This window comes from Salvelinus namaycush, chromosome 4, assembly GCF_016432855.1.
Source record: "Salvelinus namaycush isolate Seneca chromosome 4, SaNama_1.0, whole genome shotgun sequence".
Taxonomy (NCBI): domain Eukaryota; kingdom Metazoa; phylum Chordata; class Actinopteri; order Salmoniformes; family Salmonidae; genus Salvelinus; species Salvelinus namaycush.
In genome coordinates this window covers 48526638-48554519 of record NC_052310.1, presented here as the reverse complement: position 1 = coordinate 48554519, position 27882 = coordinate 48526638, and the positions used below count along the sequence as shown (strand labels likewise).

General features: G+C 44.9%; 1 protein-coding gene across 3 annotated transcripts; it reads right to left on the bottom strand.

Moving 5' to 3' along the window:
- Position 1: 1 nt before the first annotated feature.
- LOC120046582 (prolyl 4-hydroxylase subunit alpha-1-like) lies at positions 2–27881 on the bottom strand. 3 transcript variants are annotated; one of them, XM_038991947.1, is made up of 16 exons: positions 27707–27881; positions 7369–7466; positions 7043–7139; positions 6710–6861; positions 6393–6530; positions 6073–6312; positions 5473–5696; positions 5076–5252; positions 4570–4640; positions 3692–3757; positions 1746–1845; positions 1597–1650; positions 1396–1461; positions 1204–1272; positions 1008–1104; positions 2–895 (listed from the first exon to the last, which is right to left on the bottom strand). In XM_038991947.1, exons 2-16 carry the CDS (start codon positions 7463–7465, stop codon positions 825–827), a joined length of 1719 nt encoding a protein of 572 aa, XP_038847875.1. In that variant the 5' UTR covers position 7466; positions 27707–27881; the 3' UTR covers positions 2–824. The 3 variants fall into 3 exon arrangements, with proteins under 3 accessions (XP_038847875.1, XP_038847873.1, XP_038847874.1); XM_038991945.1 differs by lacking the exon at positions 4570–4640 and having other exon boundaries at positions 3692–3762; positions 27707–27879; XM_038991946.1 differs by lacking the exons at positions 1204–1272; positions 4570–4640 and having other exon boundaries at positions 3692–3762; positions 27707–27879.
- Between the last annotated feature and the right edge of the window lies 1 nt (position 27882).

Genomic DNA, 27882 nt, shown 5'->3' with positions numbered 1-27882 from the left:
CTCAGGTGGGCAGCAATATACTTGATTTCTGTAGAAAACATACATTTCACACTTCCAAAAAGATTCCTGCACATTTGAAAGGACATACAAACACAACATGGGGGAATTTTGTCAGATATAAATATAATCTTTCTTCCTTGAGGCCCCCAGATAGTATTGCATAAAGAAAAACAGTAAACAAATTACACCCCAAGCTATAAACAGATAAACATCAGATAAGATTGTCTGTGCAGTACGTGGGAGTGTTGGAGTGTATGTCTGTGTGTGTGGTGTCTTTGTGAAAGAGTTATGTTAGTATAAACTGGAGTGACTTGAAATAAGACGTTGAGTGAACATTGACCTGAATTAACAAAAAAGTCCATGGCTTACTATGGACTCATTCATGTAGAGAGGAGCAGAGACTAAATATGAATTACACTAGAACATAGCTAGACTTGCCGTCATCTCCAGAACCTGCACTCTGAAATAACCATTTGAGCTGTGTACACACAGAGTCCATAAAGAGTGCAAACAAAGTCATAAGAATGAACACACAACGTGTTCATTTGAGACATATCCAACAGTCTTGAGATCACCATGTCAGTCAGAACACCACTAATACTGTCCAAACTGAAAGCCCCAAAACATCCTGGGCTCAGAGGGGAACAGAGTGGGGGTAAGGAGCGAATGAAGGAGGGAGGGAGGGAGGAAGAGGAGGAGGAGGGATGCCCATGGCCCCCTTTTCATAGACTGAAGTGTTTGCAGAAGTGTTCTCAGGTCCCGGGGTTCAAGAGGAACAGTGGGAAAGAGGAGGAGGGGTGTGGAAGGAAAGCCTTCACCCTTCATCATGCAGTCTCATTCAGGCCACAGGGTCGTCTGAACTCCTGCCCTCGTTCATGGATCCATTTGTTTGATACTGAGGGTGACAAGGAGGATAGAGAAAGATGTTAGCTGCCATAGCCTGGTCTGGTAAAACTTCTACAGTACTTACAGAGATTAATTTAGGTGGTTTCAATACACAAACTCACCCCACTTGTTGCCCACCAGTACTGGGCAGGCTGCGTGTCTAGTACTGTAATCTCCCTCTCCACTGAGAAACAGGTTGTACCAGAACACTGCAGTCCCCTGTAATACATCAGACACAGCAGAGAGGTTACAGAGAATGATGTAACTACGCTCATACACATTGGCCGCAAATACACACACTCATAAGCATTTAGTCACCTTTTTCGGCCATACTACAGCACCCACATCTGGGAAAACTGTAGCACCTCCTGCTGCCACATCACTCATCTAGAATCGAGAAAACAAGAACTAGTCATCCACTATTATCTTATTGGAATCTTCCCTAATGTATTTATTTTAGGGGGGTGGGGGTAAAGAAGGAAGCAGTCCCATGCATATAGAGATACTCACATAGAAGAGCCAGGTTGCTATGCGGTTTCCAGTTCCCAGCTCTTTAAAGGCATCAGGCTCATCTTTCTGTAGAGAGAGAGAGACTAAGTTATCATGACATGATCAATATGAGCAAAAATGGCACGTACTATGTGTAATCCAAAAACGTCTTACAACAATAATGTGGCCAGTTATAAATCAGGGCTGCAGGGCAATACTAACCCGTCCAAAGTCAAAGTGTGGCTCATACTGCCCTCCCACACCGTAGTTTGCAACCTGAAAAGCAACACAAATTTGAATAGTAAGATCATTAACATTGGAAATGTAACCGTCAACAATCCCAAACAATGACACAAACAAACACACATTACCTGCAACTCTTCTGCAGTGTCCATCTCCAGTCCTGTGAGGTCCTCAATCCGCTGGTTGACCTGGTCAATCAATGGGTGTTCATATGCTGTCAGCCATGCACTGGGACAGGGGAAGGACACAGGGGTTAATGGAGAACAGGTCAAATACAGGGTATATAAATTGTCACAGGGGGGCAGTAGAGTCACTATAGGACAGTAGTTATTACTGATGAACAGTATAGAAGAGAGAGAAACTAGACAAACCATGCTGCAAGCTCCTGCTGAAGATGAAATATATAAACTACAGTAGGTTAATGCGTTACTTGCATTCGATAGATGAGCGGTGGGAGGAGCGTTGAGAGAGGACGAGGAAGGACTTGAGAAAGCGGCCCGACAGTCTCCAATCAGCTCAGCATACAGTGGTGGGAGTGTCTGAAGTTTAGGAGTAACTAAATAAAGTCATGTGTTTCTTTATCTACTTTTCAAGAACGTATGCCTTCTATAGGTCAAAGCTTTCAGTCATAATATGGGCCGTCCTTTCATTAAAAGACTCAATCATGGACACTCTTACTGACAGTTGTGGCTGCTTCGTGTGATGTATTGTTGTCTCTACCTTCTTGCCCTTTGTGCTGCTGTCTGTACCCTATAATGTGTGTACCATGTTTTGTGCTGCTACCATGTTGTGCTGCTGCCATGTTGTGTAGCTACCATGTTGTTGTCATGTTGTGTTGCTACCATGATGTCATGTGTTGCTGCCTTGCTATGTTGTTGTCTTAGATCTCTCTTTATGTAGTGTTTATGTAGTGTTGTGTTGTCTCTCTTGTCGTGATGTGTGTTTTGTCCTATATTTTTATAGTATTTTTTATTTTGAATCCTAGCCCCCGTCCCCACATCAGGTCTTTTGCCTTTTGGTAGGCCGTCATTGTAAATACGAATTTGTTCTTAACTGACTTGCCTAGTTAAATAAAGGTTAAAGAAAAAAGGGAAAAAAAGAAATGTGGCTTGGGAGAATTCTGGAGGTCACATAGGCTTGGTTGACCACACACTCTAGCAAACACACACACAAATAAGCACTCATTTGCAGTAATAGGCAGGGACAGAAAAAAGAAAGTGATGTGGGGTGGTGGAATGGTTGGTTCTATTATTAAAAAGAGGAACATTTTTTAAGTAACTTTGACTTAAGACTGGTGTAACAGTATAGCTTCCGTCCCTCTCCTCGCCCCAACCTGGGCTCGAACCAGGGACCCTCTGCACACATCAACCACAGTCACTCACGAAGCATCGTTACCCATCGCGCGCCACAAAAGCCGTGGCCTCTGCAGAGCAAGGGGAACAACTACTTTTAGGTCTCAGAGCAAGTGACGTCACCGATTGAAACACTATTAGCGCGCACCACCGCTAACTAGCTAGCCATTTCACATCGGCCACACTGGCATGTTCACGTACAATCAGTAGTCTGACCATAGATTTGGGTTGTGTGGGTGTATTAGATCTCCACAAGGGGGCACTCACTGTTCAACAGGATCGAGAGAGAGAGAGAGACAAAGAGAGAGAGAGACAAAGAGAGAGAGAGACAAAGAGAGAGAGAGACAAAGAGAGAGAGCGACAAAGAGAGAGAGAGACAAAGAGAGAGAGAGAGAGAGAGAGAGAGAGAGTGCATGCGTGTGAGATGATATGGAACTTGAGGTGTTATTGGCCCTGTCTGCACAGAAACACTGTGGCCTCAGATGGAGAAGAGACAAGATGCCAGAATGAGCTCATTCACCTGATTGTAAGAGAGCAGCGCACTGTAGATTCACTGCAGAAAAAGGTTGGTGAGATGGCCCTATTGACTCAAAGACCTGCCAAAACATGGATAGGACATCCTGGGGATGCAGGGCAGGTCAGGGTGGTATTTGATGGATAGAGAATAGAGGGGATGGGGGGTCTCTGGAGCCCCTAATGTATTATGCCCTTTGACCGCTTACCTCTTGGAGACTCTGTACAGGGCCGTGGTGAGTTTCCCAGTTAGAGGGTCATGTACTGTGGCGCGCCTTAGCTAGTTCCCCGGGCACAAGAAAAAACAAGGAAGGAAACAATAGACAGAGCGAGAGAGAGGTGTAACATACACAACACAACAATATAGGAAGTAGAGGGAAACGGGAAGTGAAAGAAACAGAAAGAGGAGAAAGATAAGCAGATCTGGTCAATGTTATTCCGACATTATGCCAGGGGTTGTTTCAGGGCCAGTCCTTTCACCCAAGGTTAGTATCACTTAATGGTTTATGCTGTAGATTAGGAGAATACTAAACTAGTGATTACATTAGTGATAAAAGGAACAGGGGATTTGTGAAAGGACTGCTCCTGACACACCCTTAGTTGGCCAAAAGCAACTATGTAAACAATATAAACAACTACATCGTTACACCCATACGTTTTATCCTCCCCCCTCCACTGGGTTAAAATCCTAGAGCAGCTGTAACTCCTGAGCAGAAGCACATTTTCACCACTTTCAGGCCCTACACTCTTCTCTCCTTTTTCATTAGTTTATACTCTGAACCTCTAGAACGCCCTTGGAATCTTCTAGAATCTGACTTATGGTTAGACTAACAAATTTGTCAGAGAGAGAGAGAGTGGAGGAGGGTCTAATCAAAGTAAGATTCTGTGCTTCTGCAGAGGAGTCTTCAAGCCTAGGACGGAGGGAGGAATGCGGACAGGACTCAGAGGCATAGGCCAGTGGCAGGCGTAAGAGGAGGGGATTGAGGTGGGGTGAGAATGGGGAGAGGGGTTATGTGTGCCCCCCTCCTGCTCCACCCCTCCCCTCGACCCCATCCTCTCCTGCTGCCTGCACCTGGCTGTGCTTTACCTCTTGCTGATCCTGTAGGGGGCAGTCTCGAGCACACCAGTGATGGGGTTGGAGATGGTGGCCCGGCGGAGCTGTAAGCCAGGGAGAGGGGGTTTACAGGATATCCTGACACCACCTTCATCGCCCAACTCCACGCCCCAGCCTCTGCTCTGGGTGGGCTTAAAGGGCTCAACCTACCTACACTTTCATGGCTCTTTGATATAAGTCAATTCTCATTGACTCGATCAATGCATACTGTGTCAAGAGTGTTTAGGTTTAGCATTAACATTGCCCATTCGTTCTGCCTTCCAATGGCCTCGAAGCTGCAGATACACAGCTGCAGCTGGTCAGACAGTTACTAGTATGAGTATCTTGATTACCCCAGAGCAAAGACACAAAAATTACACTTCTGTAGGACCATGAACCCCTTCCATCACACACTTCTGTGTGGCCATGACACCCTTCTGAACCGTTATTAACTCAATGTAACACACACACACACATACCCGACAGAGAGTGGAACTTACCCTGGGCTTGGCCAGCTCTTTGACCTTCTCGATCTCGCTGTGAGAGATGATGTCATGGTAACGGACGATGTAGGGCCGGTCCCACTCGTCCTCCTGCTTCACCGGGCTCAACAGGTACCTGGGGTGACTGTGGTTGTCATAGTAACGGCAGAAAAGCCGGCTCTGTCTGCGGGGGGTCTACAAGGCAGAGATGGGGGAGGGTGGAGGTAAGAAGACAGATAGATTGACACAGAGATAAAGACACAAGAAGAGACGGAGCTAGAAACTGGACGTTACTCTTTGATGACTACAACTTGTGTTCAACTAACACACATATGCACAACCACATTAACACACACTCTAAACCCATTTATATGAGCTCAACCTTTCACTGTGTGTGTGAGTAACTCCTCCTCACCAGCTTGATGCCCTCCCCTCGACACAGCATCTCATACATCTTCCTCTCTGGGACAGGCTCCCTGAAGCGCATCTTCTTCTTGGAGGCATCACTCGTCTGTCTCTTCGTTCGCCCCTTGCCCTCATTCTGGGTCTTCTGGGCCTCCTCGGCCTGGGCCTTCCTCTGCTTTATCAGTTGAAACTCAAAGTACTTCAGGTTGCCGTTGGCACGCTGGTGTTCCGGGTCTGGAGTGAGGAGAGAGAGAGAGGGGACAGTGAGATGAAATACTGATGCTCATACAGTAACAAGACAAGGAAAACTTAATCTCATTACTCAGCGCTACTGACTATCTGGATGACTAACTTCAGATCCTACTGCCACCTGGGACATTTTATGAGTAATCCTCTATCCCAGTTTATGCTGGGCATACAGGACAGTATCTGTTGTTCAATGATTCACCTGGAGGGCATCATATTCCCTCAGCACTTGTTAACAGTTCAGGTCCTTCAGTGTGCTCTCATTTTCACTCCTTTAACTTTCTTTGTGTGTCCTAAGTTTGACGCCACCCTCAGTGTGCCTAGTTTAACTCCTTTAATTCTGAGCCATGTTAGGGTAACTCACCCAGTATGAGCAGCCTCTTGGTGAGCTCCAGGGCCCTGCCTAGCTCCCCTTGCTGGTAGATGGCATAGCTGAGGTAGTCCAGCACGGTAACCTTGTCCACGGTGGACTCCTCTCCTTCGTCCAGTTGCTTCAGGGCCTGCTCCATCCACAGCTCAGTGTGGTAGTAGTCCACCTCGGTGTAGGCAATATTCCCCAGCTCAAAGCAGTCCTCCACCGTCATAGGGCTCTTGTGCGTCACTCCTGTGGATGAGTTAGTGGTTACAAACTTACAAATTATAAAAGACCTCAAGTTCTCTCTATAGCACTCCCTAACCCCTTACCTGGCAGGTCTCCTGTAGAGATGATGTTGGTATCCAGCCTGTAAGTGTCCTGCAGTCTGAGAAGGGCCTTGGCTGCGCCTGTCTGGTCCTCGTCTGTAGGGAAGTGTTTCCTCTGGAGGGTCAGGTTAGAGATGAAGCCTGATAGAAAGATAGAGATCCTCATTGATGAGGATGCTCACTGTGAGTATACAAAAGACAAACAAACATTCCAGCAAATCTCTAAGATTAACACTTATCTGTCGTTGCTGCTTTGTGACTACTTACAACATCCTTTTCATCCCTTCTAATGTGACCCTCATTGTGTAATAATGTCTAACCGTCTGTGGTGTCCTTCAGCACCAGGCTCTCCAGGTCTCCCCATTCTGTGTTCAGCCTCTTCATCAGTTTGAAGGCGTTGACCGGGTGTCCCAGGAAGCCCTCGGGATCCTGCACGGCTGTGGCTGACAACACATCCAGCTTCTCTGCCCACCTAGGAGAGGGTTGGGAGAAGAGATGCAATTCAGCAACTCTGTTTGTGTGTGTGTGTGTGTGTGTGTGTGTGTGTGTGTGTGTGTGTGTGTGTGTGTGTGTGTGTGTGTGTGTGTGTGTGTGTGTGTGTGTGTGTGTGTGTGTGTGTGCGAGCGAGCGTGCGCGTGTTTCTGGACACTCACAGTTTGACCTGCTTCAGCTTGTTCTCCTCTGCCGTGATATAATCCTTCAGTGAAGTGACCAAGTCTTTCTCTGTGTACAACAGATCTGTCATGTGACCTAAGGGAGGAAATACACACACACATTATCAAACTTTGTTTTAAGTTTATCTAAACAAATAATACACATAGAGATAAGGAATACATTGTGTACTATATAATTCAACTTCCGGGTAGATAACAATCACAGTATGTGCTTGACATTTCAGACAGCCAGAGAATTTATTTCATTAGGGCAGTGAGGACAGACCAAACCGGTTTCTATTTCATAGGAGAGGGAGGAGCCTCACCGATGGATGTGTAAAAGTCACTGTGGGCTGAGAAAATCTGGAGCAGGCAGCTCAATACCGGTAAACACCACCAACACCGTCGCTCCATCCTGGACATACTGGGAGAGAGAGAGACAGCGACAGAGAGAGGTGAAGGAGAGAGAAAGAGAGATAGAGAGGGGAGGGGAGGGGAGGCAGAGAGAGGAAGAAAGAGGAGGTGAAAATGAGGGTTAGTGAAAGAAGGACAGTATGCTGTTTTTGAACTCGAATAATCTATCAGCTAATGTACTAGAAAAAGTCATGATTTACAGGGTAGTTCCCTTATGACAGAATGCACTAAGCACGGACCAATGTCGACGTCTTTTGGAAGTCTTTTTTCAAGCTCTTTTTTTTGTGCGGTCCGCACAGGCCTTGATTTCAACGTCCACAGACGTCCAGTCTGGACCAGCCTATATTTGGCCCAAACATAGACGTCTATAATTGGTTCAGATTAGGTCCGGTGTGGGCTGGCCTTGATTAGTCACAAACATAGACGTCTAAGTTCGGACAGCACAGTACAGCACAGTACAGTAGAGCACAGTAGAGTAGAGAACAGCACAGAAAGTAAAGTATAGTACAGTATGATACAGTAGAGCACAATAGAATACAGTAAAGTATAGTTCAGTACAGTAGAGCAGAGGAGAGTATAGAACAGAATAATGAACTGTATTGTACCCTACTTTACTCTAATGTACTCTGCTCTACTGAATTAAACTACTGTACTGTACTGTACCGTATTGTACTGTACTCTACTAAATAAAACTCTACTGTCCTGTACCGTACCATACTGTACTCAACTGTACTCTACTGTGCTCTACTGTACTAAACTGTGCAGTACTGTACTGTGCTGTTCAAACTTGTGAAACACAGCCTAGAAGTCTACATTAGTCTAGATTTGGTCTCGTCCGGACCGAACACATTTGTGACTCGTTTCAGGACACTAGGCATATGTCGCGCGTCACTACTTCACAGGAGAGGCATTTGAACGTAAATATATATATTTTTTCAAAATGCGTTTTTGGCAGAAATGCTTTCTGGAACATGTGAACTTTCATGTGCCTTAATAACAAATGTGTATGCCATCTGTAAATATTAATAGAACTGTTAAATTATGAGCCTAGTTGGTTTAGCCACGGAAAAAGGCAGGAACCTTCCAGCTAGTCATGATTGGCTGAGATAATGGATGGGTTGGAATGGAAGCAGAGTATGATAGCTAAGGAGGTGGAGAAAATCCAGGCGTTTGATTGCAAATATGTGGAGAAAGTAGAAAAGAGGACACACAGAAGGCTGTTGTATATAACACCTGTCTCCGGATTACATCTTCAAATTAAGGGCAACCATGGCATCCGTGACAGAGGGAGAAGCGTTCATCCATGTATACGGGTAAGAGAGTCTAGGTAGCTACATTTTCAGATATTATACGTTTCTATTTAGTCAGAAAGTCATTTTCATTGCAAGTAAAAGCGTACCTTTAACAAGCCAAGGTTAAAAAAATTAAAAGGAGAGCCGCACATTCTAGGAGCTCAGAGGCAATAATTGAATAACCTAATAACCAACGTTTCGACAGACAAGCTGTCTTCATCAGGGTATAATGACAAACACTGCGGGGTGACGAGTTTACAGTATATAGTGTCAAAGGATACACACAGGTGTCTGTAATCATGGCTGGGTGTGGCCTGATATCATTGGTACATTCTCAAATATAAAAATAACATACTAAAAACATGAATGGATAGCATACGATCATAGATACAATTTGGCTACATAGGCCTACAGACATTTACAACAGCAAAATCACAATAATCACAAGAATGGCTTCAGATCAAAGTCTACGTTGAGACCGAAGGGAGCAAGTGTAACGATTGTCTAGTTCTTCCTCCTCCTCGGACGAGGAGAGGAGAGAAGGATCGGAGGACCAAAATGCAGCGGGTTGTGAATACATAATGAAGTTTATTCAACAAACGACGAAACACGAAAATAACACTTGATAATAAACTACAAAATAACAAAACGACGTAGACAGACCTGAACATGGAACTTACATAAATACACGAAGAACTCACGAACAGGAACAGACTACATCAAACGAACGAACAAACCGAAACAGTCCCGTGTGGTGCAAACATACACAGACACAGGAGACAATCACCCACAAACAAACATTGTGAACAGCCTTTATATGGTTCTCAATCAGAGGAAACGTCAAACACCTGTCCCTGATTGAGAACCATATAAGGCTAATTACAAGTGACCTAAACATAGAAACACAAAACATAGAATGCCCACCCCAACTCACGCCCTGACCAACTAAACACATACAAAAATAACAGAAAACAGGTCAGGAACGTGACATAACCCCCCCCCTCAAGGTGCGAACTCCGGACGCACCACCAAAAGTCTAGGGGAGGGTCTGGGTGGGCATCTGTCCACGGTGGCGGCTCAGGCTCTGGGCGTGGTCCCCATCCCACCTTAGTCAAACCCCGCTTTTGTAGCCTCCTCCAAATGGCCACCCTCCAAATTAACCCCACTGGATTAAGGGGCAGCACCGGACTAAGGGGCAATACCAGAATGAGGGGCAACACCGGACTGCGGGGCAGCAGCTCCGGACTGAGGGACGGCAGCACCGGACTGGATGGTGAATCCTGGCTGGCTGGCTCTGGCGGATCCTGGCTGGCTGGCTCTGGCGGATCCTGGCTGGCTGGCTCTGGCGGATCCTGGCTGGCTGGCTCTGGCGGATCCTGGCTGAATGACGGCTCTGGCTGGTCATGGCTGGATGACGGCTCTGGCTGGTCATGGCTGGATGACGGCTCTGGCTGGTCATGGCTGGATGACGGCTCTGGCTGGTCATGGCTGGATGACGGCTCTGGCTGGTCATGGCTGGATGACGGCTCTGGCTGGTCATGGCTGGATGACGGCTCTGGCTGGTCATGGCTGGATGACGGCTCTGGCTGGTCATGGCTCGCTGACGGCTCTGGCTGGTCATGGCTCGCTGACGGCTCTGGCTGGTCATGGCTCGCTGACGGCTCTGGCTGGTCATGGCTCGCTGACGGCTCTGGCTGGTCATGGCTCGCTGACGGCTCTGGCTGGTCATGGCTCGCTGACGGCTCTGGCTGATCCTGTCTGGCGGAAGGCTCTGGCTGATCCTGTCTGGCGGAAGGCTCTGGCTGCTCCTGTCTGGCGGAAGGCTCTAGCGGCTCCTGTCTGGCGGAAGGCTCTAGCGGCTCCTGTCTGGCGGAAGGCTCTAGCGGCTCCTGTCTGGCGGACGGCTCTGTAGGCTCATGGCAGACGGGCGGCTTTGCAGGCTCATGGCAGACGGGCGGCTTTGAAGGCTCAGTACCGACGGGCGGCTTTGAAGGCTCAATACAGACGGGCAGTTCATGCGGCGCTTGGCAGACGGACAGTTCAGACGGCGTTGGGCAGATGGACAGTTCAAGCGCCGTTGGGCAGACGGGCAGTTCAGGCGCCGCTGGGCAGACGGCAGACTCTGGCCGGCTGAGACGCACTGTAGGCCTGGTGCGTGGTGCCGGAACTGGAGGTACCGGGCTAAAGACACGCACCTTCAGGCTAGTGCTGGGAACAACAACAGGGCACACTGGACTCTCAAGGCGTACTATAGGCCTGGTGCGTGGTACCGGCACTGGTGGTACCGGGCTGAGGGCACGCACATCAGGGCGAGTACGGGGAGAAGGAACAGTGCGTACAGGGCACTGGAGACGCACAGGAGGCTTGGTGCGTGGTGCCGGGACTGGTGGTACTGGGCTGGAGACACGCACCATAGGGCTAGTGCGTGGAGGAGGAACAGGGCTCTGGAGACGCACTGGAAGCCTGGTGCGTGGTGTAGGCACTGGTGGTACTGGGCTGGAGCGGGGAGGTGCGCTCTACTGCGTAACACGGTGTCTGCCCGTACTCTCGCTCTCCACGGTAAGTACAGGGAGTGGGCGCAGGTCTCCTACCTGACTTTGCCACTCTCCCTTTAAGCCCCCCCCCCCCCCAAGAAATTTTTGGGGTTTACTCACAGGCTTTTCGGGTTTCCAGCCACGTCTCCTTGCTGCCTCCTCATACCACCGCTCCTGGGCTTTAGCTGCCTCCCTCTCTTCAACAGAGCGGCGATATTCCCCTGTCTGAGCCCAGGGTCCTTTTCCTTCCAATATTTCCTCCCATGTCCACGAGTCCTGGTTTCGCTGTTGCGCTCTCCCCCGCCGCTTGGTCTTTGGTTGGTGGGTGATTCTGTAACGATTGTCTAGTTCTTCCTCCTCCTCGGACGAGGAGAGGAGAGAAGGATCGGAGGACCAAAATGCAGCGGGTTGTGAATACATAATGAAGTTTATTCAACAAACGACGAAACACGAAAATAACACTTGATAATAAACTACAAAATAACAAAACGACGTAGACAGACCTGAACATGGAACTTACATAAATACAAGAAGAACTCACGAACAGGAACAGACTACATCAAACGAACGAACAAACCGAAACAGTCCCGTGTGGTGCAAACATACACAGACACAGGAGACAATCACCCACAAACAAACATTGTGAACAGCCAACCTTTATATGGTTCTCAATCAGAGGAAACGTCAAACACCTGTCCCTGATTGAGAACCATATAAGGCTAATTACAAGTAACCTAAACATAGAAACACAAAACATAGAATGCCCACCCCAACTCACGCCCTGACCAACTAAACACATACAAAAAGAACAGAAAACAGGTCAGGAACGTGACAGCAAGAGTTTTTAAATTAAAGATCCAGGCAGCCTCTCGTTTTATCAATAAATTGTCGAGGTCACCCCCTCTCCTAGGGAGGGTGACATGCTCGATGCCAATATAATGTAGGGACGAAATCGAGTGGTTTGCTTCCAAAAAGTGGGCAGCAACTGGGTAAGTCAAGTTTTTGCACCTAATGGTGCTACGATGCTCTGAGATTCATACTTTTAATTAGCGCTTTGTTTTACCCACATAATTTTTACCACAAGGACAAGTTATAAGATAAATAACTGCCTTAACTTTGAACGTTCAAAGCAGAATTACTTTCCCATTGTTCCTCAACTGTTGTGTATGATATACCATTTCTTTCCTTTATCCAATGTAAAAAAATATATATATAATAATTTTGCTACATAAGACCGAATCGAACAGGTCGGTCACATTTGTACTTGTTTGGGGTGGAGGTCATTAAATAATACCCAGCATGCTTTGCAAGTGTTTGTTTTTACTTTACATTTTGGTCATTCAGCAGACTGTCACGGTCGTCTTGAGGTGAATGAATGGACCAAGGCGCAGCGTGATATGAATACATCTTCTTTTATTTTACGACGAAGAATGAACACGAAACGAAACACTTATACAAACTATACAAAACAACAAACAACCGTGAAGCTACAAACGAAAGTGCACACACAAGCTACTTACGTTCAACATAGACAATCTCCCACAATCACCTAAAGCCTATGGCTGCCTTAAATATGGCTCCCAATCAGAGACAATTAATGACATCTGTCTCTGATTGAGAACCAAACCAGGCAACCATAGACTTTCCTAGAACTCTCTCCTGAACACAACCCCATACACTATACAACACCCCCTAAACAATACACACACCCTAAACTAGACAAAACACACAAACTTCCCATGTCACACCCTGACCTAACTAAAATAATAAAGAAAACAAAGAATACTAAGGCCAGGGCGTGACACAGACACTCATCTAGAGTGATTTACAGTCAGTGCATTCAACTAAGGTAGATAAACAAATCACATATCACAGTCAAAGCAAGAAGAAAAGAATTATGTAACTGTTACTGATAATGTTATTGTAGTTCAAGTGGTTTGTTGGTTTACATCTGAAACCTATAGCATAATGAGTCCACTCATCTTTTTTTCCCAGAGTTTAGACTATCCTGACAGAGGTCAGAAAATACATTTAATTAGCTATAGCTGTGCTTCCACTGGTAGAAATAATTATAATAAAAGTGGGAATGGACATTCCTTGAGGACAAGACTACCCATAACCCTGTCTGGATTCTGACACAGCAACATAACATCACAGCACAAGCCCTCAATCCTCAACCCCAAAGAAGACACCGGTTAGGTCAGTGTGAGGCCGTGGAAGGATAAGCCATAGGGAGATACTGTAAAAACAGAAAAGAGAAAGAAAGCGAGAGGAAAACTGCTGACCTGGTGTATTCTACTATTCTAACTCTCAACAGTAATTTGAGACCTCGACTTTAATTATTATCAAACTGGACATAGATTTTTTCTTTAATGAATCCGATGCAAAGGATATACTGCTTTGTCAAAACAAGGCTCAAATCCCCGTCATCAGCGTGAAGAAAAGAAGGATTCGCCGACGAGTAGGTAAACCACCACTGCCCATGGTATTATTGGCCAACGTGCAATCATTAGAAAACAAACTGGACGATCTATGATTAAGACTATCCTACCAACGGGACATTAAAAACAGTAATATCTTAGGTTTCACCGAGACATGGCTGAACGACGACACGGATAATATAGAGCTGGTTGGCATCTCCGTGTATCGGCAGGACAGAGCAGCTACGTCTGGTAAGACGAGGGGCGGGGGTGTGTGTCTATTTGTCAATAACTGCTAGTGCGCGATGTCTAATATTAAAGACGTCTCAAGGTATTGCTCGCCTGAGGTAGAATACCTCATGATAAGCTGAAGACCACACTATCTACCAAGAGAGTTCTCATCTAAATTATTCATAACCATCTATTTACCACCACAAACCGATGCTGGCACTAAGACCACACTCAACGAGCTGTATAAGGCCATAAGTAAATAAGAAAATGCTCATCTAGAAACGCTCCCAGTGGCCAGGGACTTTAACGCAGGCAAACTTAAATCCGTTTTACATAATTTCTCCCACGTTGTCACATGTGCAACCAGAGGAGAAAAAAAACTCTAGACCACATTTAAGCCACACACAGAGATGCATACAAAGCTCTCCCTCACCCTTCATTTGGCAAATCGGACCATAATTCTATCCTCCTAATTAGGCGCATACATGCAAAAACTAAAGCAGGAAGTACCAGTGACTCGCTGACGAAATTTCATGACCGCCACAGCCCTAGTCATGACTGACCTTGGATGACCAGACTATGTGTCAACATCCTATGCCAATAGAATTATACCTTCCTGTGTCTGACCAAAGTGAGCCTTCTGGTACACACACACATGTTTTAGCACTTATCTTGTTTGATGTTCATTTTTCAATTCAGACTACACTAAGAAAAAAGGGTTCCACAATGGTTTCTTCCGCTGTCCCCATAGGAAAAACCTTTGTGCTTGCAGGTAAAACCCATTTTTTGGATCCATTTAGAAATATTTGGGGTTACATGTAGAAGCCTCTGTGGAAAGAGTTCTACATGGAACCCAAAAGGGTTATTCAACGGGTTCTCCTATGGGGACAGCCGAATAACCCTTTTAGGTTCTAGATAGCACCTTTTTTTCTAAGAGTGTACTGTCTGAGGCTGAGCTTTGTTTCGTGTTTAACTGAAATCTCTTTCAAGCTCATCACCTGATATGATAGATACTAACTGATCTGTTATGACCGCACAGAATAGGCCATAGAGAAATTTGACTTGGCACTTAAAACGTAGATATGGAGGCTTCATTCCTGTGGTTTTCAAGGAATGTTGTGGAGCACCCATGTCTGTACAGGTATTCATTGGCCACCTATATGTTGTGTTGACAGTCTTCAGTCGTAAATCTTTATCATTGACCATGGTTGTCCTAAAAAAGACCCCACTAGCTTAAAGGTTAGGAAGCATGAATTTTTACTCACCAAATTAACAACTTAGTGTGACCATGACTGACCCAGCAGACTCGGACCAGCTCCGCAACGCCATCTCCTCCCAAGGAGCCACCATTGGTAGACACGAAGAGTTACTTCGAGGTCTTCTCCGCTTCTACACCCTCGAACCCCGAGACCATACTTCCTACCTTGTGCCTGGTGGCTACCCTCGTCTGGGGAATAGGGGGGGGGGGGGTGTCCCAGACGCTGGCCGCTCCCCTGTCTTGGAATGGGCTCATTCATCCAGGCTTGCCTGCCACCCTAGCTCTTGTTGGACCCTGGCCTTTGTGCGACAACGCCTTTGGTGGCCCACCATCGTTCCAGACATTGACACGTTCGTCGCCGCCTGCACCATCTGTGCTCAGAACAAGACTCCACGGCAAGCTCCGGCTGGCCTCCTTCAACCTCTTCCTGTCCCTCACCGTCCCTGGTCACATATATCCCTGGACTTCGTCAATGGTCTCCCTCTGTCTTATGGCAACACCACAATCCTCACAGTGGTGGACAGGTTTTCCAAAGCCGCCCATTTCATTCCCCTCCCCAAGCTACCTTCTGCCAAGGAGACGGCCCAGCTCATGGAGCAGCACGTCTTCCAGATCCATGGACATCCGGTGGACATGGTTTCTGACCGTTGTCCTCATTTCTCGTCCCGGTTCTGGAAGGCGTTCTGCACACTCATTGGGTTGTTGGCCAGCCTCCGGGTTTCATCCCCAATCCAACGACCAGTCCGGAGCGTGCCATTCAGGACCTGGTGACAACTCTTCTGTGCCTCGTCTCGGCCAACCCCACCACCTGGAGCCAGCAACTCGTGTGGGTGGAGTACGCCCGGAACACCCATCCCTGCTCGGCCGCTGGGCTCTTGCCCATCGAGTGCTCCGTGGGTTATCAGCCCCCGCTCTTCCCGGAGCAAGAGGAAGAGGTCAACATACCATCTTCCCAGATGTTTGTCCCCTGCTGTCAGCGTACCTGGAAGAGTGCTCTGTCTGCTCTTCTCAAGACCACCTCCAGGTATCGTTGACAGGCGGACCACCACCGGACCCCAGCTCCCCGCTAGCGTCTTGGGCAGAAGGTATGGCTGTCCACTCGGGATCTGCCCCTCCAGGTAGAGTCCTGCAAACGTTCCCCTCGTTTTATTGGCCCTTCCCCATCTCCAAGATTATTCCCCCCCTGCTGTTCGCCTTCTGTTGCCCCATACCCAACGTATGCATCCCACTTTACATGTGACTAAGATTAAACCTATGTATCACAGACCTATGTCTCCTGTTTCTTGTCCTGAGGTGGAATGTCACGATAACAGCTAAAAACTCCCTTGAGAGTTTGAAAGGTCGGCATTTGACCATCAGGTATTCCAACATGGGTGAACATTTTCATTATCCAACTACAGTCTCATTTTGATATCCTCTTTCTTAAAATGTTTGAGATTGATGACCAATGAGTTAACTTCTCTGTGCTACGGATCCCTTTAGCGGGATCATTTTCCTAAACAACTGCTGAATTGCAGTTGTTTACTAAAAATATTACTAAAAATATTTATAATCATGCAATAACAAGTGAAATATACCAAAACACAGCTTAGCTTTTTGTTATTCCACCTATCGTGTCAGATTTTGAAAATATGCTTTGCAGCGAAAGCAATCCAAGCTTTTGTGAGTGTATCAATCAATGCTAAAACAGCTAGCCCCAATAAAATTAATCGCTTACCTTTGATAATCGTCGAATGTTTGCACTCACGAGACTCCCAGTTACACAATAAATGTTATTTTTGTTCGATAAATATTACTTTTATAACAAAAAAACGCCATTTGGGTTGCGCGTTATGTTCAGAAAACTACAGCCTCGTTCCGGTCCTGAAAGGCAGAAGAAAATTCCCAAACGTATCAGATTCAAAAATATTACAAAAAATATTTATAATCATGCAATCACAAGTGAAATATACCAAAACACAGTTTAGCTTGTTGTTAATCCACCTATCGTGTCAGATTTTGAAAATATGCTTTGCAGCGAAAGCAATCCAAGCTTTTGTGAGTGTATCAATCAATGCTAGAACAGCTAGCCCCAAATTAGCATGGTCACGAAAGTCAGAAAAGCAATAAAATTAATCGCTTACCTTTGATAATCTTCGGATGTTTGCACTCACGAGACTCCCAGTTACACAGCAAATTTTATTTTTGTTCGATAGATATTACTTTTATAACAAAAAAACGCAATTTGGGTTGCGCGTTATGTTCAGAAAACCAAAGCCTCGTTCCATTCGACGAAAATTCCAAAAAGTATCCGTAATGTTCGTAGAAACATGTCAAATGTTTTTTTATAATCAATCCTCAGGTTGTTTTTAACAAACATAATCGATAATATTTCAACCGGACCGTAACCTATTCAATAAAGGTGCAGGAAGTAATCAGAGGACACCTGACTATTTTTGAAAAATCTCGCTAATTTTTCAAAATAAAAGCCTGAAACTATGTCTAAAGCCTGGTCACAGCCTGAGGAAGCCATTGGAAAAGGAATCTGGTTGATACCCCTTTAAATGGAAGAAAGACGGGCCAGGAAACACAGATTAAAAATAAAAAAAATCACCTCCGGGTTAGATTTTCTCAGGTTTTCGCCTGCAGAATCAGTTTTGCTATACTCACAGACAATATTTTGACAGTTTTGGAAACTTTGGAGTGTTATCTATCCTATTCTGTAAATTATATGCATATTCTACGATCTGGACCTGAGAAATAGTCCGTTTACCTTGGGAACGTAATTATTATTTTTTTAATCTGACCCCTAGTGTCAAGAGGTCCCACTTCAATATAAAGGGACAGGGGAGCAAACTTGCCTTTGCTACCACTCGTCTGTGCTCCATTGCAGTTGGTAAATAAATGTGAGCAGTTGAGACATTTGACATAGACAATGAGACATTTTTTGTAGATTCTGACTGTCAAAGATTTTTTACTGTGCGTTACTGTTCTGTCGTGGCCTTCACGCCCACATTATGCCAATTTTTATGCTTACAGTAAGTGTCATATGTTGCGGTCCCTCAGGAAAGTCCTAAAATATCCCTGACCGCAGTGGTAGAGGAGGATGCAAAGTATGTATATGAGCAATTTGCTCTTTTTTAAAGATCTATAAGCTATAACTGCACAAGCTTCTTCAACTAGTACCATGTGTCACGCCTGCTCCCGCTCCCCCTCCCTGGCGCTCGAAGGCGCCAGGCTCCCCGGCATTACGTACTCCTGCCGGCATCATTACGCTCATCTGCCTTCCCCCGTCACGCGCGTCAGCAATTATTGGACTCACCTGGACTCAATCACCTGTGTCATTACATCTCCTATTTCTGTCTGTTCCCAAGCTCTGTTCCCTGCTTCAGGATTTATGTTCGTATGTCGTTGTGTTACCCGTGTGCTGACGCTGTTCCTGTCTTGTTCCATGTCTGTTCCTCATTAAATGTTCAACTCCCCGTACCTGCTTCTCTACTCCAGCATCGGTACTTACACCATGGAAATACTTTTAGCCAGCTGATTCCACAAAGTTTCTTCAGGAATGTCCTTTTCTAGTTTTCTTTTAAAATCTCAAAATGATAAAGTTGTAATGTGCTGATTCTTCTCACTACAGATTTGACCCATCACACCACTCTTGAGGGCCACTACGCTCCAGATTGCCTTCTCTGCTCAGAGGTCCTTGATGAGGATTTTACCCCATCACACCACTCTTATTAATCAGTCATTAAAACATTATGAATTATAAAACAGTTACTGTATGCAGATGTGCAAAAAAAATGTGATGTAGATTTATTTTTGCCATTGCTTGATCTATTTTAAATATAACAATAGGTTGCAGATTGAAACTTAAATTGGTACCTATGGAAACCAAAAGAAATGTAATTAACAATATTTTCAATATATAACTTTATTCTCTGCAACACTTGATACAGTAGGTAATAAGCTGTGGTCATTAACAGGTTAGGATTGTAATATTTGTGTTGTGGAGAAATGACCAGGCAGGAGACGGGAGTACAGTTAGTTTTCGTTTAGTCAAAACCTCTCGTGCTCTACAGTTCCCGGGCACACTAGTGCGCATGTGCATTTCCTATTAGGTGTAGTAACGTAACACTGTCGTAATACATCACTGCTTAGTAACAGCATAGTAACTAATATAAACAGATGTAGATCCCAGATACTACACTTCTCCCCCATAGTGTTTAACTCCCAGAGAACAAGGTAAATATGTTAGGGAACTACTAATGCAATATCTGAACAATGCATTCTTAACATTTTTCAACTACTGGGTTGAAGCAGACTTTTCAGAGCCCAGCACAAATCCAGGGGATTATTCTGCCCCGAAGATGGAGTTTGTGTCCTAATAACTAACCCAGGTAATGTCCTTTTTCTTTCCTTTTATCTAGGACATATTAAAGTGTTTGTTTGTTTTACTGTCTGTTACCTTAAACAGCTCAACTCACAGGTCAAGCTTTTGAGGTGCCTTTCGCTGTCGAATAGGATATCTCCGCTCCTCCTGGGCTTCCGGTAGTGGGCCAGGTTCGGGTGGAAGGTCAGGCTCTGTCTCTCCCGTACGTCCACAGTCAGGAGAATAGTCCTGGGGGTCGTTATTGTTCTCTCGGCGTGTCTCTGCTGGGGCGTTGGACCGTAGCAGATGATCCACATGAACGTTGACCTGGAGATGACCAATTTGGACTTGGTAAGTCAAAGGTCCTTTGCGTTGCAAGATCACACCTGAGTTCCACAGGCTCTTGGGGTGTCTGAAATCACGTACCATCACCCTCTCTCCCTCTTTGAATTCTCTGACAGTCTTTGAGTGTCTGTCATGAGCTTTCTTCTGCTGTAGCTTGTGCTTTGCCACAGTGCTTGACAAGTCTGGTTTCAACAATGTCAGGCGGGTACGTGGTTGGCGTCTCAGAAACAGTTCAGCTGGTGTACATTCCGTTACTGTGTGTGGTGTGTTGCGGTAAGTAAACAGGAACCGGGGAAGCCTTTGTTGGGTGGGCACAGACTGAACCTCGAGTCTAGTCCAGGCCTTCTTAAAGGTTTGCACGGCTCTCTCCGCTGCTCCGTTTGATGCCGGATGGTAAGGTGGTGACCGGATGTGCCTTACTCCATTGTTCTTGAGAAACATTTCAAAATCATTTGACGTGAAAGGAGGGCCATTGTCCGATACGAGCTCCTTGACTAGTCCAAAGGATGCGAACAGGTGTCTGAGAAGATTGATGGTCTTCTCAGCTGTGGTCAGTTGAGTAGGGAACACTTCCATCCACTTGGAATGGACATCGACGACAACAAGGAAATGTTGCTTGTCAATCTCGGCGTAATCCACATGGATGCGTTCCCAAGGTGTAGCAGCCCAGGACCATGGATGAAGAGGTGCAGCAGCAGGCTTGTTGCGAACAGCTTCACAAGGTGAGCAGTGGCCTACATGCTGTTGAATGTCCTGATCCAGTCCAGGCCACCACAGATAACTGCGAGCGAGTGCTTTCATTCGAGTGATCCCTGGATGTCCCTCATGCAGGTCAGATAGCAGTCTCCTCTGGAATTTGTGAGGTACCACCACCCTTGATCCCCACAGAACACATCCTTGATCAGTGGACAACTGGTCTTTCTTGTCGATGAATGGACGAAGGTTATCGTCATTTACGAAGTTTGGCCAACCTCCTAATGTTAAGTCCAAGACTTTGGAAAGCACTGGATCTTTCCTTGTTTCCTCTGCTATGTCTGAAGCAGATATGGGCAGTTCGTCAATGAGAGAGATCTGGAAGACTGCTCTATCATCTTCACTGTCGGAGTCACTATTGCATGGTAGTCTTGATAGTGCATCTGCATTTGCGTGATCACTGGATCGTCTGTACTCAATCTCGTAGTCGTAGGCTAACAATATCAGAGCCCAACGTTGCATTCGAAGTGCAGCAAGGGTTGGTATAGCTGATTTAGGTCCAAGGATGGCCAACAGAGGCTTGTGATCTGTCAGCAGTTGGAACTTCCTTCCGTACAGGTATTTGTGAAACTTCTTCACTCCGAATATTATGCTCAGGGCTTCCTTCTTAATTTGAGCATTATTTTTCTCACTTGGTGATAGAGTCCGTGATGCAAATGCAATAGGGTGTTCTTCACCTGACGATATAACATGTGAGATGACGGCTCCTACTCCGTATGGAGATGCATCATACGCGAGTCTCAGCTTCATCTCTGTGTTGTAGTGGGCAAGCCACTTGCTCTTTAGCAGACGCTGTTTGCAAGTCTTGAATGCTTCTTCGCATTGTGGGGACCAATTCCACTTTGTATCGGCCTGCAGCAGTTGGTGAAGCGGATGCAACAATGTGGACAAGTTTGCCACAAACTTTCCGTAATAGTTCAGGAGCCCCAAAAATGACCTCAGCTCTGAGATATTTGTGGGTGCTGGTGCGTTTACGATTGCTTTCACCTTGCTGTTGGTTGGGTGCAGGCCTTGTGCATCAATCTTGTAACCGAGATACTCCACTGAGTCCTGGAGGAACTCACACTTGCTGCGTTTCATTCTCACTCCGTATTTCTCCAGTCTTGACATCCCTTTGTCCAGCACTACAAGGTGCTCTCCAATGGTTGGTGCTGACACGAGGATGTCGTCCATGAAGCACACAACGTTGTCTATACCGTCCAAGATCTGATCCATTGTGTGTTGGAATATCGCTGGAGCTGTCGAGATTCCATAGGCCAAGCGATTGAATCTGAATAGCCCCTTGTGTGTATTGATGGTCAGATACTGTTCTGACTCCGGATCCAACTTCAGTTGCTGATAAGCGAATGCCAGGTCCAGCTTACTGAAAACCTTCCCACCAGCTAGAGTGGCAAACAGATCTTCAGCGTTTGGTAGTGGATATTCCTCTGGTAGTATGCAGCGATTTACTGTGACCTTGTAGTCACCGCACATTCTGACGGTCTTGTCTTTCTTTGGGACTACAACAATCGGGGCGGCCCAGTCGCTCCTCGCTACTTTCGTGATTATGTTATTCTTCTGTAGGCGGTCCAGTTCCTTCTCTACTGCTTCCTTAAGAGCATAGGGAACTGGACGTGGTTTGTGAAAGATAGGCTTGGTTCCTTCTTGCACTCTGACTTTTGCTGTGAAGTCTTGTATTTCGCCGTAGCCATCTTTGAAAAGTTCTTTGTGCTTCTCCAGCATGTTAGTGAGTGTAGCCTGACTCACTGGTTTGTCCTTTCTCAGACTGAAGATTTCTCCCCAGTTCAACTTGATCTTTTGTAGCCAGTTTCTGCCTAGCAAGGCTGATTTTTCTCCTTTAACAATGACAAGCGGTAGCGTCCACTCCTTCCCCTCATACCGGACTGGTACCTGGATCTGCCCTAACACAGGAATAGTGTCACCAGTGTATGAAGAAAGGCGGATGGACGCTGGCTGAAGAGGGCACTCTTTCAGTTTTTCTTTGTAGAGTCTCTCTGGAACCAGAGATACAGACGCTCCGGTGTCCAGCTGCATTTTTACCGGTTTTCCCGCTAACTCCATGTTGAGATAGATTCCATCTTTTTGTTGTTGAGCTGTGTACACTGTGGACAGTTCCAATACTGTTTCAGTAGTACCTTCCTCTTCTTGTGCTGCGTCTGACACTTTGTGCGCTCTTGCTGTGCGTTTTGAGGCTTTACACACTTTCTGTAAATGTCCAACCTTTCCACAATTGTGGCACTTTACATTTTGGAATCGACATTCACTGTGCTGATGATTATCTCCCCCACATCTGTAGCAACTTGGCTTAGACCTTTGAGATGTGGGCTGCTTTGTTCTTGTGTAACCTTGAGGACGGGACTGAGAAAAGTGTGACTTTTGTGAGCCTTTTTCACCACGTGCATCACTGACCTTGTGAACACCTTTCTGACGTTCTGCATATCCCGATAGCTCAATAGTATCCCTGTGGGCAAGCTCGAGTCCAAGTGCGATATCACAGGCTTTCCGAAAGGTCAGGTCCTTCTCTGACAGAAGCCTTCTGTGATATGCTTCACCTGTGAGACCACATACAAACTTGTCTCGAAGAGCATCATCAAGAAATTGTGCAAACTCACATGTACTTGCCAGCCTTTTCAAAGCAAGGATGTAGTCAGCCACGGTTTCCCCTTGACTCTGGTGACGTTGGTAAAATCTGAAACGTTCTGCAATGAGAATTGGCTTAGGCTTGAAATGCTTTGAAAGAGTTTCAGTCAGTTCTGCATAGTTCAACTCCACTGCTTTTATTGGTTCAATGAGACCTTTCAGCAATCCATACTCAGTTGGACCCAAAACACTGAGAAATACGTCTGCTTTCTTTTCATCTTTGATTTCATTTGCAGCCAGCCAACGCTCAAAACGCTCCAAATAGGAATCAAAATCCTCTTTTGTAGCCTCAAACTCTGGTACTCGACCAATGGTTGCCATTTTCACAGTTAATTGTTCAGTTTCCTTATTCCTTGTATTCCTTAATTTGCATCTAATTCTTCACTTCAGAAGTTTCTGCAATTTCTTCGTTCACTGCACTCATTTGTAATAATGTACACACCGTGTTACGTTCCCTCTTCCTTTTTTTTCTTTCTTGATAATATTTCTCCACTGAGATCGCCTAATTTCAATGGGTTCAATGACAGTTTTTTTTATTTAACCACCAGAGGGCAGTGTCGCTATTCTGGACTCCAATAGTCTTGCTACTTGGCAGCTCCTGAACACTGTACCTGCTAGCAGTGCTTAGCCTTTTTTTACTGGCGAAAGAAAATAAAAAATAACTGACGAATTACGTAATTATTTTGAGTTTCATTACTCACGCAACATTCTTCCCTTCAAGCAATGTCCGTTAAAGAAGTTTAATCACCTCGTCGCCACTGTAATATTTGTGTTGTGGAGAAATGACCAGGCAGGAGACGGGAGTACAGTTAGTTTTCGTTTAGTCAAAACCTCTCGTGCTCTACAGTTCCCGGGCACACTAGTGCGCATGTGCATTTCCTATTAGGTGTAGTAACGTAACACTGTCGTAATACATCACTGCTTAGTAACAGCATAGTAACTAATATAAACAGATGTAGATCCCAGATACTACAATGATGAGGTCTTAACTATGACCAATAAATAATATACCACATAATAGTGGTCAGAATTATGAACAGCTGGTCAGATAGAGGTCACAATTATGACCAGTTGGTCGTACGGTGGTCAGAAAACCAGTGCGACTAGAATAAGACTTCTGAAAAAGTCATACTGACGTCTTTTCAACCAGATTTTGCTCACTGGGAACAGGGTTGCCATGTCTGTAGTTTTCTACCCAAATGTAGATACTTTGAAAATGATGTTGCGGGTGAAAATATATTGGTCACAGGTTGCAGGTTTTTGGGCTACTTCTAAGTTACACCGCGGCCGCCATGGAATTTCTCTTAAAAAACTAAATCTATTTCACTGTGACCTGCTGCTGCTGACTTTCAGGCAGTGAAGCAGGCTGTTGGTGAGCGAGTGGTGTGGAGGCCTTAAGGAGTGTGTGACTAGCATGTGAACTTGGCTGAGTCACGTGAGTGAGGAGACATAGCAGTTATGTTATGGGGAAAAGTCCTGAATGGAACTGACATTAAATATGGAAAATAATACATCTGTTGGCAATAAAGTAGCCTATTAATTTATATGATATTGTAGGCTACTGTAGGCTAACATTTGACATAATAAATATGTAGAGATGACAATATCACTGGAGTCATTGCAAATCAATGTGTGCCACTTGCGTAGCCTACCTGGAGCTATTTAACAGATTTAATAAATAGCCTATAACTTCAGTTTACTGTTGTTGTAGCCTTGTGTTACTATGCAATTATTAATGGCCATGTTTTGTTAATTCAATTGGAAGTTGAGAAAGCTCTATCGCAACTGCTTATCAATTGTTAGAACGCATAAGATTGAGGTTTAACAGTCAGTCAGATTAGGCTACAGGTAAAAAAACACTTGCTGTTGTCGACAAGCATATTCAGTTCATATACATATTATTAATATTTCATTCAGAAAATTGAAATTACGACCCCATCCTCAGTAGCCTATTCCAGCAGGCTATTGGGAAACAAGCACTTCTTACCTTGAAATCGCCTCACTATTCATGTTGAATAAATTAGTCAGTTATTTTGAACTAAGCAATCTGCTAAATCGTTCAGTTTACATCTAACCTACACCTTGCCTTGGCTACTGAAATGAAATGTAGGTGTATCCGGGGCTATAGGCTACCTGCATTTACCTAAGCAAACCATGACAATGTTTAATTATGAAATGAAAAGTAAATCTTGCAAATGGCCATTTATAACTGTTTGTAGTCTTTAAAATCTGGCACATAATGAAGGCAAAATTGCCAGAAAATAGCCAAGCATTTGTTTTTTAAAAGTTTGTCCAAGAGTTTCTTCCTCAAAGATTTCTAGATCCTCTGTCCAACTTTCATCACTCAAACTCTCCTGTCAGATGTATCTATAGTTATGCACATGGGCAAAAGGGATGTCGTGACTGAGGGGGTTATCTAGTTTATAGATTTCTAGGTTGGTGGTATCTGTGGTTCCCAATTAGTGGCAGCTGGTAATCGTTGCCTCTAATTGGGGATCATATTTAGGTAGGCTTTTCCCCCACCTGCATTTGTGGGATATTGTTTTGTGTTCGTGCATGTGCACCACGTAGTCACGTTTAGTTGTTCATTTATTGACTTACTGTTTTTTCTTTAAGTTTCACTTTGCAATAAATATGTGGAACTCAACATCCACTGCGCCTTGGTCCCGTTCTTACGACAACCGTGACAAGGGATTTATTTACAATTATAAACCGGGTTCGAGCCTGACTACTGATTGGCTGAAAGCCGTGGTATATCAGACCATATACCACTAGTATCACAAAAAAATATTTGTACTGTTCTAATTACGTTGGTAAGCAGTTAATAATAGCAATAAGGCACCCCGGGGGTTTGTGGTATATGGCCAATATATAACAGCTGCATCTAGGCACTCCTCTTTGCATCATACTAAAGAACAGCCCTTAGGCTTGGTATATTGGCAAAATACCATACCCCCCCGTGCCATATTGCTTAATCATAGGAGTCAAACAAGTTAAATCAACATCCATTGATGGAAAATGATCTGGCAAGTTTAATAAGGGTGAATTATCTTTTATCTTGAGACATATTCAAATTCCTTTATTATGTCATGTCATAGCTAGCAAGACCTGCATTTTGCTTCTAATGTCTTTACAAGTTACATTGATATTCCTTCTTAATTGGCTTGATAGCGTTATGGAAAAAGGGTTTATTGTATCAATGTGGCAACTCTTCTCTTTCTGCAGGAAAAAAACTATTTTTCTAGTTTTCAGGCCTTTTGTACGGGTTTTGGGTTGTAATTCGCTTATACATTTTGCAAGACCTGGCAACCCTGACTGGGTTAACGTCACACAAACTGACACCCAAAACAAACTTGAAATGTGACATCAAGTCTACCCTTACAAAGAATAGCCGTTTTGAAACTGCAGAAAGTGCGGTAACTGCAGTCGACTGTGGTATTATGGACACAGTAATTGCAGAATAACTCCAGTGCGAAATTACTGTAGTAGAAAAAAGTGTAATTTTGGATGCAGTTTTTGCAGCATTTTTAACTGCAATATTCTTTCGTAAGGGTATATCACTATCGTCCATATATTTGGAGGGCTGCTGAATCCAAATACATGCATAAACGTAAAGAACATAATTCCCAAAACTGTGCTACAGTCATTTTTTTGGGAGACTAAAGACATAAGTATGAGTGAAAGTTCCAGAATCAGAGGATGTGGAGAGCACTGCCACGTCTTCGCCACTCCCCCGCATGGAATTTTCTCGTGATGGGAGTAGCCTATGTGAATGCTGTGATTGCTATACTTGCAACCGGCAAGAAACGAATGAAAAATACTGAGAGCTGAAATACCTACCTGGAGATTCTGACAGTTTGTTAATTCAGTAAATCAGCCCTGACAGTCAATAAACATCAGTGGGCTACACACGTATACTATAAATAAATGACCTGCTAATATGTAACAAACAATGGTAACAATCACTATAACAACAATAACAGCCAGGATATAATGTTTATTAATTTTAGCAACGGAAGTCTTATAGCTAACTTTTCCTTTTGATAGACTACTAAAGCCATGGCATATTCATATATCCTACAATATAGCAATATATGGAATAAAACAAACATCATTGCCTTCTAGTGTGTATATAAAGTCATACCCACGTTGCATCAGAATTTAACGCAGTGGGTTTTGAATAGATGCCTGGATGTATAGGTTTTGAGCGTCTTGTAGGCTACAAATAAATAAATGACAAGACCAGTTTCAATGATAAAATATAGACAATAGATTTTAAGCAACTGACTATCACAAATTGAACATGCAACGCGTTTGTAGAGAAAGTTATTGGTCTATTGATAATGCAGATGCATGCAGATGAAGCTCCCATCCAATATGGTGATCATACTAAACACTAGGCTATGTTTAGACAAACATGAATCATTACCGAAATGATGAGAACACTTGTCTTGGAACCGTGGCACAAAAGCAGTCCGGTGTATCCCCAACTCCCGCTCGTAAGCTCTCCAAAGGTGTCTCCCTGCTCGGTGCGTTGGTACTGTTTAGGACAGCCCCAATCTCCAGTCGCTCTTATCTTCGGTGTGTGATCGGTCCTCGGCTCAC